We start from the raw sequence: 11,413 nt of genomic DNA, 5'->3' as shown, positions 1-11,413 counted from the left end.
TCCTGTTGTTGCCTAGGAACTGAAGAGGGAGGAGCTGCCAGATCAGAGGGAGGAGGAAAAAGAGAGAGGGCGAGTTCCCAGCAGCGCGCGCTGACGACAGCAGGTGATTTTTTTTCTGCATCGCGCTTTCTCTCAGCATCTTTCCTGGATTCCCCCCCCCACCACCACCACCCCTCTGCTGACCGGCAGAAAAGGGTGGGGCCGCTTCCCCGCAGCAGAGACAGCAGCGGCGGCAGCGGCGGCGGCGGCTGCAGCATCATTGGGAGCAGCGGTGGCGGCAGCAATGCTCGGTCTCCTCGAGACGTGATATCCTCTGAGCCCTGCTAGGTGGCCGGCTGCGACTGGACGCCGGCGGGAAGGAGAAGATAGAGCTTTGTCCGCGGCCCCTGCGGCCACACTGCCCGGCCGTCCCTCTGCGCCATGGCTTAAGCCTGCAACCACCTTGCCTCGCGTTGCCTTGTTGGCAGGGGTCTGAGCGCCGCAGCAGCCGCAGGGAGGGGCGCGTCCCAGACGCCCTCGCCCGGGGACCCGGGACGCGGTGTCTCACGCTGCGGTGCCCACAGCAGACCGCGCTCTGGAGACCTGGGCGGCGGCTCCCGGAGACGTTTACAGCCGGGCATCGAGGGACTTTACGGACTTTCTCAGTGATAGCTCTGCCCACCCAACCTTCCCGGGTGCTCTCTGAGGTAGGAGGGCGCGGTAGCTCAGGCCACCAAGGAAGACACGGTGAGAACCAGATTGGCCGGACGAGGGCCAGGGGACTGAGGAAGATTAGGGACTTGCTTTAGAATAGAGCAAGAAGAGGGAGGACTAGCTCTGCGGCGAGCACCATGGCGTGGCCGTGCATCACGCGCGCCTGCTGCATCGCCCGCTTCTGGAACCAGCTGGACAAGGCAGACATCGCCGTGCCGCTGGTTTTCACCAAGTACTCGGAGGCCACCGAGCACCCGGGCGCCCAGCCGCCGCCCCAGCAGCCGGCGCAGCCTGCGCAGCCGGCGCCCGCGCCCCCCTCGGCGCGCGCGGTCGCCATAGAAACGCAGCCGGCCCAAGGCGAAGGGGATGCGGTTGCCCGGGCAACAGGGCCGGCGCCGGGGCCTAGCGGCGAACGCGAGGCTGGGGCCACCTCTGGCCGGAGCGGCCCGGGCCCGGGCTCGGGCTCTGGCTCCGGCTCCACCTCCAGCGCGGGCCCCGCGGACTCGGTGATGCGGCAGGACTACCGCGCGTGGAAGGTGCAGCGGCCGGAGCCGAGCTGCCGGCCGCGCAGCGAGTACCAGCCTTCGGACGCGCCCTTTGAGCGCGAGACCCAGTACCAGAAGGACTTCCGCGCCTGGCCGCTGCCGCGACGCGGGGACCACCCGTGGATTCCCAAGCCAGTGCATATCCCGACGTCCTCCCAGGCGGCGGCGCCTGTGCTCGGGGCGCCCCAGCGCCGGCCGCAGAGCCAGGAGCGCTGGCCGGTGCAGGCCGCCGCCGAGGCCCAGGAGCAGGAGGCGGCCCCTGGAGGAGCAGGTGGCCTTGCGGCTGGAAGGGCGACCAGTGAGGAAGACCGCGACACACGCAAGAAGCCTGGGCCCGCCTGGATGTTGCGTCGCGCCGAGGGCCAGGGGCACGAGCAGACGCTGCTGCCCGCAGCCCAGGCCACGGCTCCCGAAGGGGGCAAGGGGCGTGCGGCGGCCGACGCCCTCAACAGGCAAATCCGCGAGGAGGTGGCGAGCGCGGTGAGCAGCTCTTACAGGTGAGACGCGGCCCGCAGCTCAGGCCACGGGGCTGGTCATCCTTACCCTCTCCCACAGATTCTCTGCATCGCAGGCCTCCCTGTCAGCCTCCCCCTCCAGCCCAGAACACACCCCCTCCCCCTCCCCAGCCCTGGCCGACTGCTCTTTGGCTCTTTCTTTGGTGAAAGCTGTTAGTATTATCCATCCCATCTTGCCAAAGTCTTTCACTTAACCACTTCAGCCATCTTTTCCCCATCTCTGCCCCACCCCGAGTCCTTGCCTGCCCAACAGAGACCTTTGCAGTTTCTTCACTGGCTGTGCTTCCATTCTGCCCCACCCAACTCACCCGCTGCATTAGCCCGGATGCTGCCCCTTGCTGGCTCAGCTGCCGCCCAGGGGCCTCGGTGCCTTGCTGCAGGGCCAATCCTCCCCAAAGAAGAGTGACCTCTCCCCCTTCCTTTCCTCCCTAGCCCGGTTCACTGGGCCCTTCATTCTTACCCCCTCTATCTCAATCCCTGGGAGACGACCAAGCACCACACCCTTTTCTAGATTCCCTGCCGGTCCCTTATAGAGCACCTTCCTCTTTCAGCCACTTACGCTGAAGGCAGATTCCTTACACCTCTAGCTGTGACTCGCTGGGCAAGTTTCTTAACATTGCTTGGCCTAGGGTTCTTATCTGTAAGACGTGATGATAATAGATTCTTCTCTTAGATTGTTTGCTCATGTATTGATTTAATATTAAATACTCAGCATATTTTTGAGCACCTACTATATGCTAAGCACTGTGCTAGATATTTTGAAGATTAAATGAGATGATTCAGGAGGAGAATTATGCCTGGCACATGGTAGGTAATTAGTACATCTTGGTTCCATTCCAGCCTTCTGCATGATGCCTCATTATTTTGATTTCCACTTCCCAGACACTTCCAGCCTTCTCCCCTATTGATGCACCTCCTTTCCTTTCATGTTTGCCAAATGTGGTTCTCATTCTGTTACCACCAAGAACCCCCTCTTCAGCACATTTAAATTCCCTTTAAATGAATGCCTTCAAACAAGAGCATATTTATTCATTCATTCATTCTCTCTCTCCTTCTCTCTCTCTTTTTCTAGAATTCTCCCTCTGCTGCAGCCTCAGTCCTTCCAGTCTGCTTTCTCACCCTTCATTCATTTAATATGTATTTCTGAATGCTTAGCTTTCAGTCCTGCCCTTATGTTTCAAATGGAAACAATTAGCTAACAGATCACTGTTGACTCTGAATATGTGGCATTGGGTTTGGGGTCTCTGGGGAAGCGGATGTACACGATGAGTAATTGAGCTAGAGGTGTTCAAACTGTGGCTTATGGGGTCCTTCATCAATGCCACAGCCAGTTGCCTCCTTCCTGCAGGAGGGTGTGGACAGGAGGACTGCAGAGTTAGTGTCTTTTGCCGTGACCTTATATGTAGCCTCATCAGACTGATGTCCTTCTCCATTAAATATGACAAACACTCCCTCTTATGCTGAGGAAGAATAGCATTGATAGACATCCTCTCTTGTTAAGACAGAATCTGCCCCCCACTCAGGTATTACCTCTGGAAAGCATTTCCCAATGAAAAGGGGCAGTTAATCAATTGGCCCCTATTCCTTCTTCCCGAATTCCACCTCCCACCTGGCATTTGTCTCTTGGTGTCTTGTTATCATGACCACACTGGTCCCCCAGGAATACACCACTTCCTTTTAAAGCTCTGGGTCAGGCAAGGACATGGATCCTTTCCTTGGTTCTAGCTATGAGAAGGTGGAATTTTCACAAAATCTTTATGCTGTTCCCAAGGAGGATCAAAAAGAAAAGAAAGGAAACAAATAAGCAAGGGGAATAAAAAAACAAAGCCAAGATACAATTTTATGACTCTGTCATGGCTTTGTTGTTTACAAGGCCCTACCTTTGTTCCCTAAGAACCCTAAGGTTGGCCTAACATCACAGATTTCTGGACTGGCCTCTTCATCATCCTACTCCCAGTCTACCACCCTACGGCAGGTGGAACCTTACCACCTACCAGACAGAATCTACCTCTCCTCACCTCAATATAGTCAATGCCAATCAAGAGAGATCCAGATTCTCAAATCTCATTTGATGATCCTACTCAGTTTATGTTTCCAGGCTGGTAGGACTTGCTTTGTTCATAAATGATGGTTCAGACAGTCAGGGCGTAAACCACCCTTCAGACACAACTCACTCCAAATATTTTGGGTTGTACCTTTGTTCTGTGTAGCCTCTTTCCTCCCAAACAACACCTTAACTGTGCAGTAAGCATGTCATGCTTTACAGTTAGAAATACACACATCCTGCAAGTGATTTGATTGAATAGGGGCAGGCTATGCTCTTGCAGCTGGTAAGAATGATTATTTTTCATAGCTATCAGAATTTCACCAACCTGTCAAGAAAAATCTCTGTGTACCTCAAAAAGCATTTTTTTCTAATTTGAGTCTTCTGTAAAATTTAATTATGCATATGACTTTGGGATCAGCAGTTCCATTTTGCTGTATCATCAGAAGGGTTTTGAAGCATTAAGAGAATAAGTATTGCTAAGAAACATCAATTTCTTTAATGGACAATTTAAGTACTTGACAAATTTGATGTGAAATTTAACATTATTTTTTCTTCCAGAAGAAAAATTAACTAATAATAGGGAAATGCACTTTGGGTGAAAGTAGATATGAAGAAATAAGATAATCAATTAATTAAGTATACTATAAAGAAAAAAATGCCTGGAAATTATAGGCTTATCTGGAACATTGATTTTTCCCCCCCTATTCTCTCACATCCTTTTCCTTGCTAGGATTCTAAATATCTCCTGAATTTAAGTATGTTCCATGTCTTCTGTAGATGAGCCTTACATCACCTTAGAAGCCAAGCTGGGCTACATTTCACTGATAATTTGATTGGCAAATCCTTTTCTTCTGCCACTCTACATAAATCATGGTGGTTTACACCATGGTGACTGGTTCATCCCATGGGCTTTACAAATGACATCTGTCACGTAACATCAGTGTGTGCAGTTTGCTTAAATAGAGAAAGGATATACAATCCATCAGCTTGATATATTGGTACATAATGTAAAATACATATTCAGCATCCAGAGTCATATACATGCTATTTGGTTTTCTCCTGCAATGTACAATCAGTAGATAACATCAAATGTCCTTTGACACTATGGTTTTGAGAAACCTTCCCTGTTCAACAGTTCATTTAATTCATAACCTATCCACACTAGCCTGAGACTTTTTGCATTCAAGTGGTATCTGAGGTATCTTTAGAATTATTCTCAATCATGAAGTTGATTTTCAATACATTCATATTACATAAATGATATTATAAAATTGAGAAACATGTCTTCGTTATTTTTAATGTTAAGGATGGATTTTATTGCACAGCTATTTGTGACTTTAGACCTAGCATTCTCAGTTAGGAAATAGATGAGTCATAGGAGGGGATTAAAATTCCTCTCTCAGCCAACCCCATTGCCCCAGCCATCGGTTAAGAGTGATAGATGGGGTAGCAGGTGCTCCCCATAGAAATGCTAATGAGCAACTTTTCCTGGAAGAAATCAGCTGGGGCACCAGGAGGTAGAATTAATAAACCAGAGGCAAAATAGTACTTGAAAAATGAGAGCGGTAACAAGGAAATCAGAAAGAAAAAGAGCCTTTCCTATCTACCCTGCAGTCTTCCATAAAGGTTAGAGAAAGGCCCATCTGACTTGGCTTATGCTATACAGAACTGCCCTGTGCCTACAGGGCAACTGCCCGTTTCCCTAGGATCTTCCTGACTAAATCCCAGCAATACTTCAAGGCCAATCTCAGATACTAGTCTTCAACAACGCCTTCCAGGTCCTGCCACGCAGGACTAATTTTTCTCTTATTCCCTTTTCGTATTCTGTACACTTCTCATTGTCTGCTTGATTGTAAGATACTTTTGTCTCTATCTGCCTCCCCTACCAGATAGGAACACTTGAAGGGAAAGGCTGTATTTTGTTCATCTCTATCTCTCACAGTGTAACATTGTGCCTAACTATCATATAGGTTTGTTGAATCCAGTGAAATTTTTAAAGTTAGATGAAAAATTTATTCGCCTACATATTGATTCATTTCATTCAGTTTCATTTAGCTGAATTAATTTTGGAAAATGACCACCAAGCCCCTGCAATGTATCAGACAGGATACTGGAGATACCAAAAAGTGATAACCCTATGTAAAGAAATTGTGTTTTCCTTAATCAAAATAAAGGGGTATTCCTACTTGGTTAGCACTAGAAGTAAATGTTCAAATGGGGAAGGGCAGCAAACCTTACAGACCTGACTCTAGGTGCACCTTCACCCAGGGCAGTGGTCCCCAACCTTGGCTGTATAATGGAATCACTGGAGAACTTTAAAAATGCTGTTACATAGCTGCCTTGCCCAGAGATTCTGATTTAATTGGTCTGGGGTATAGCCTGCGCATGTGAATCTTTTCAAACTGCCCCAGATAATTCTCATGTGCAATTCAGGTTATGACCTCTTCCCTTAAGACAGAGGTTCTCAAAATTTAGTACACAAAAAAATCATCTGGAGAGCTTTCTAAAATGCAGATTCCCGGGTCTCATCCTCAGACATGCTGATTCAGTACTTTTAAAATGGAGCCTAAGAATCTATATTTTAAGAAGCACTCTAGGTAATTTTTATGCAGGTGAACTTCAGACTTACTGGCGAAAACACCGCTTGGGAAGGTTTGCTATCTTTAAGGTATTGAGTTTTCCCATATACAAACGTGGTATTGCTTGCCATTTATTTGTCTTTTTGTCCTTCACTTACATTTTGTAATTTTCTCCACAAAAGTCACACACACACACACACACACACACACACACACACACACACACACACTAGTTTTTAAGTTTTATTTTTCTATATTTAAGCCTCTAATAATATAATTGGATTTAGCTTTATGTATGGAATGAGACAGGGATCTGATTTTCCTTTTTCCCATATGGAAAGTCATTTATCCCAATAACCTTTTTAACAGTTCAACTTTTCCCCATTAATATCCCCACTGATATCTCTTCTATCACATAAGGGTTGCGTATGCTTGAATATATTTCTGAGATCTCTGTTGTATTCCATTAATCTGAGCTAATGCCATACTATCATCTTTTTTTTCTGAGCTATTTAAAATTAGTTTTCCTATTTTCAAGCATATATCTTATTACATTTTCTAATTTGTTATTGCTCATATGTATTAATTTTTATATGTTTTTATTGTATTCAACAACTTTACCACACTCTCTAATTTTGTTTGTAGATTCTCTTGGACTGTCTGTGGAGATAATGTATACTTTTAGCAAATACCAGTTTATTGTCTTCATTCTGATATTCATATATTTTTGTGTGTATGTATATTGCTACACTGGTGAGGATATCTATATAGTTTTTTTTTTTAATGCTTTTTCTTTCTTTCTTTCTTTCTTTCTTTCTTTCTTTCTTTCTTTCTTTTTGGCTGCATTGGGTCTTCGTTGCTGCATGGGCTTTCTCTAGTTGCTGAGAGCGGGGGCTACTCTTCATTGGGGTGCGTGGGTTTCTCATTGTGGTGGCTTCTCTTGTTACAGAGCACGGGCTCTAGTTCAGTAGTTGTGGCATGCGGGCTCAGCAGTTGTGGCTCGCGGGCTCTAGAGCACAGGCTCACTACCTGTTTGTAGTGTTGATTTGCATTTCCTGCACGGCTTTTGTTGCTCCGCGGCATGTGGGATCTTCCCGGACCAGGGCTCGAACCCGTGTCCCCTGCATTGGCAGGCAGATTCTTAACCACTGCACCACCAGGGAATTCCCTCCATATAGTTTTGATAATAGGCTTTTGTCTTGAGACATGGGAATGCTTCTTAAGTTTCATCATTAAGTATGAGGATTGCTCTGTGTCATTATAATATAGTGTCATATCAGGTTAAGAAACTTGTCTTTATACTAGTTTACTAGGGGTTTCTAAAAATGTGGATTGGTATTGAATTTTTTTTTGAATCTTTGAATTCCATTTTATTTTTTTTTTATACAGCAGGTTCTTATTAGTTGGTATTGAATTTTATTAAATGATTTTTTTGGCATCAACTGAGAAAGTCTTATGGTTTTTATTTTTAATCTGCTAATAGATTTTTCTGATACTGAACCATCTTTCCATTCCTGGGATAAATCTTACTTAAATAAAAATATAGTTTGTGATGCTGAATTCTTTTGCTACTTTTTATTTGAAATGTTTGCATATATATTCATAAGTGAAATTAGTCTAAAATCTTTTCCTTTTTTATATCAGTCTGGTACAGTATTGGAATCATGATTATGTCTATAAAGTTAGATAGTTAGATTTTTCTCCTTTTCAGTTATTTGGAACAATTCTTATAACAAGTACTCCTCCTCAAATATCTGATAAGAGTCTCCTGTAAAGCTCTCTGTACCTGGTGTCTTTTTCATGAATAGACTATTTTTTTACTACCAGTTTGATGTCTTTAATAGTTATTCATTTATTCAGCTTTTGTATTTCTTCTTGAGCCAATTTTAGTAATTTATATTTTTCTAGGAAATGTTATAATTTTTTTTAATTTTTAAATTTATTGACATAAGAGTCACCATAGCACTATCTTGTGGATTTTAAAATCATCTCTACTTATCTGCAGTTACATCCCCTTTCATACTTAATATTAATTGGTGCCTTCTCTCTTTTTTTTCATAATTGTCTTATTGAGGTTTGCTTAGTCTTTTCAAAGAATCAAATTTTGGTTTTGTTGATCATCTCCCTTTTCAGTAAGTTTTGCTCTTATTTTTACTATTCCTTTACCTTTTATGCTCTGAGAGGTAGGCATAGGTCATGTTAGGAACAGTTTTATATCCCTGGCTGAGGAGTTTGGATTTTTTTTTTTTTAAAGAAATGAGTCACTGAAGGAATCTAGGTAGAGGAACTACATGATAGTTTAATATGATTTAAATTTTATTAATGTCCCACTGACCGGTGACCAGGGGAGGTTAGAGAAAGGGTGACCTTTCAATAACGAGCCTATTGGGACAGGGACAATGATAAAGCCTGAACTGAGGCTGTGGGACTGGAGATTTATAACATAGTACATACAGTTACTGAAAAACAGATCTTAATGACCAATTGAGATGCAAGGAAGAGGGTAAATCCAGGATAACTTTTTTCTGGCTTGGGTAACTGGTAGTGGTCCTAGTCATTGGAACAGAGGGGTGGGATAGGGAGGGTGGGAGGGAGGCTCAAGAGGGAGGGGATATGGGGATATATGTATACATATAGCCGATTCACTTTGTTGTACAGCAGAAACTAACACAACGTTGTAAAGCAATTATACTCCAATAAAGATATTTTTTAAAAAAAGGAACAGACTTTTATTTAGAATTCTATGATGAATGTAGAGGAGAAAAAAGTCAGGAGTGGAAGTTGAGCTTATTTTTAGTATCTAGAATTTGAGTTGTCTATGAGATATCTGACAAGAAGTTTCAAGGGGCAGCTGAATAAATGGATCTGAAGTGTAGAGAGAGATCGGGCTGTGATTTGAAACATCCTGTGGATATTATTAAAGCCATGGGAGGAGGTGAAATCATCCCTAGAGAGGAAGTAGAGAAAATTAGCCATCAGAGAATGGAGCCCTGAGGGATACATGTATTTGGGGTACTGACAGCAGAAGGGATAACCATGAAAAAGACAAAAGAGTGATCAGAAGGGAGGGAAGAAAAGCAGGAGAGAGACTAATCATGGAAACCACATTGGGCACCTAACTCAGCAAAGCCTTATGCTGCCCTGGAAATTTTTACTGAGGAATTACTGTGTGCAAAGCATTTTTCTAGATCATTGGTTGACCTTGCGCAGTTAGATATAATGTTACTGAAACTAACCCACAAAGAGGAGAGGAGATAAGATACGCACAATTAATGCTTGGTTGCTGTCCCAGAAAAAAATGGCATCTAATGCATCTATGAACTTTCAAAAAAAGTCAAGCCAGTGATAGTTCTAAATCTATAATCACAAAGAATCACTGTGTCCAGGATATAAAACTAAAATAATCCAGCAATGTCCACTAGGATTAAAGAGCCATCTCTGTAATCAATGCAGCTTTGGCTTTTCAAATTAGGTCAGTTGTAGACATCTAAACAGGTGAGCTTCTAATTCTCCGCCAAATGAAGAAAACTGCAAATGGATTGCGACCAGCAAACTAAAAATTCTCTCGATGTTCACTAAAGATGCTAGTTTTCACCATTAGAAACAATAGTAGTAGTTAATCAAGTGCCTCCTATGTGCCTGGCAGGCTGCTAGAAACTTTAGACGCATTTTAGCCTCTAATCTTTATAGTAGCTCTGCAGAAGTGGTACTGTTACTTCCCTGTTAGAGCTGAGGACCCACAAGGCCTCTTGTCTGTCTTTAGGTTTTAAAACTGTTGAAGGCACAGACTCTGTCTAACACTAATCTTTCTCTCCACAGGGCACTTCCTCCACGTCACATTAACATGTATTGTCTCAAACCATTTTCAATCCACTGAATATTGATTAGTGTCTGCTCTATATCTGGCTAATTCCTAGGAAGACAAAGTAGTCCTTGCTCTTGGAAGACTTATGTTTATTAGGCAGAGACAGGTGAGCTGAAAAGTTATAGGTGCCCTAACAAAAAGTCTATGCAGGGTTTGGTGGGGCACAGAGGAGAGAGAGGTTAAGTCTACTTGATTTGAGGGTTATCAGGGAAAGGGTTCAGTAGAGAAGGGACTACTAGGCTGAATCTTCAAAGATGAATGGGCATTAAATGGGGAAGGGATCAGTCTGAGTAAAAGTACAGAAGAGAAATTGTCAGCAGTTCTGAGCAGGTAGAACTTAGAGGTCTCATTGGATGAGGATAGAATGGTGAGAGGTGTACCAGGTAGGTAGGCTGGGCCAGCTTCTTTATCCTATGAGCAAATGAAGAAGGAGGATTAGGTTTTGGATTTTAGCAAAGGTGACTTTGGCAGCAGTGGGAAGGATGGATTGGAGGGGATTAGACTGCGGGCAGGGAATCCAGAAAGGAAGCTGTGGTCTAGGTGAGAGATGATGAAGACCTCCAGCCAGGAAAGGATGTAAACAAGCACTGATGGTACAGAATAACATAAGGCTAATTGAAAGTCTGCAGAAAGGGAGAGGGAAGAGGCTAGGATGTTTCCTTTGGATGCTTTGGATGTGTGGGGAAACAATCATTCACTGAGCTAGATAGCATAGTTTTGGATAAGTTGAATTTGAGGTGTCTTTAGAAAGACTACATGGAGGTGTTCAATAGAAAATGAAAATAGAAACCCACACTGCTGGTAAAGGGTGTAAATTGCTACAATCACCTTATAAAACTCTACAGCATTATCTATTCAAGTTAAACATATGTTTACTCTATGACCCAGCAATTGCACTCTTGAGTATATACCTAGCAAAAATGAGTGCAGAAGCCTTGTACAAGAATGTTTAGCAGCTTTATTAATAATAGCTAAAAAGTAAAATCAACCCAAATGTCCATCCACAATAGGAAAAATACACTGTGGTATATTCATACAGTGGACCAGCACCTGGTAGGGTGTGGTGGAAAGAATCATGGTCCCCTTCCCCCACCCCAGAATGTCCACATCCTAATTCCTGGAACCTGTGAATATGTTATGTTACAAAGCAAAAGGGACTTTGCAGATGT

General features: G+C 44.2%; 1 protein-coding gene across 1 annotated transcript in view; it reads left to right on the top strand.

The window, feature by feature from the left end:
- The first annotated feature begins 164 nt into the window (after nucleotides 1–164).
- Nucleotides 165–11,413, top strand: part of MAP6 (microtubule associated protein 6) — an 86,523-nt gene continuing 75,274 nt past the window's right edge. Inside the window, exon 1 of the mRNA XM_082342237.1 lies at nucleotides 165–1,735. Coding sequence (XP_082198363.1) covers nucleotides 831–1,735 — 905 coding nt within the window. The 5' untranslated portion in view covers nucleotides 165–830. The remainder of the gene's footprint in view (nucleotides 1,736–11,413) is intronic.

This window comes from Balaenoptera borealis (genome assembly GCF_965194805.1).
Source record: "Balaenoptera borealis genome assembly, chromosome: 11".
NCBI lineage: Eukaryota > Metazoa > Chordata > Mammalia > Artiodactyla > Balaenopteridae > Balaenoptera > Balaenoptera borealis.
The sequence above is the reverse complement of the archived record's forward strand: the minus strand, read 5'-3'. Positions and strand labels throughout refer to the sequence as shown.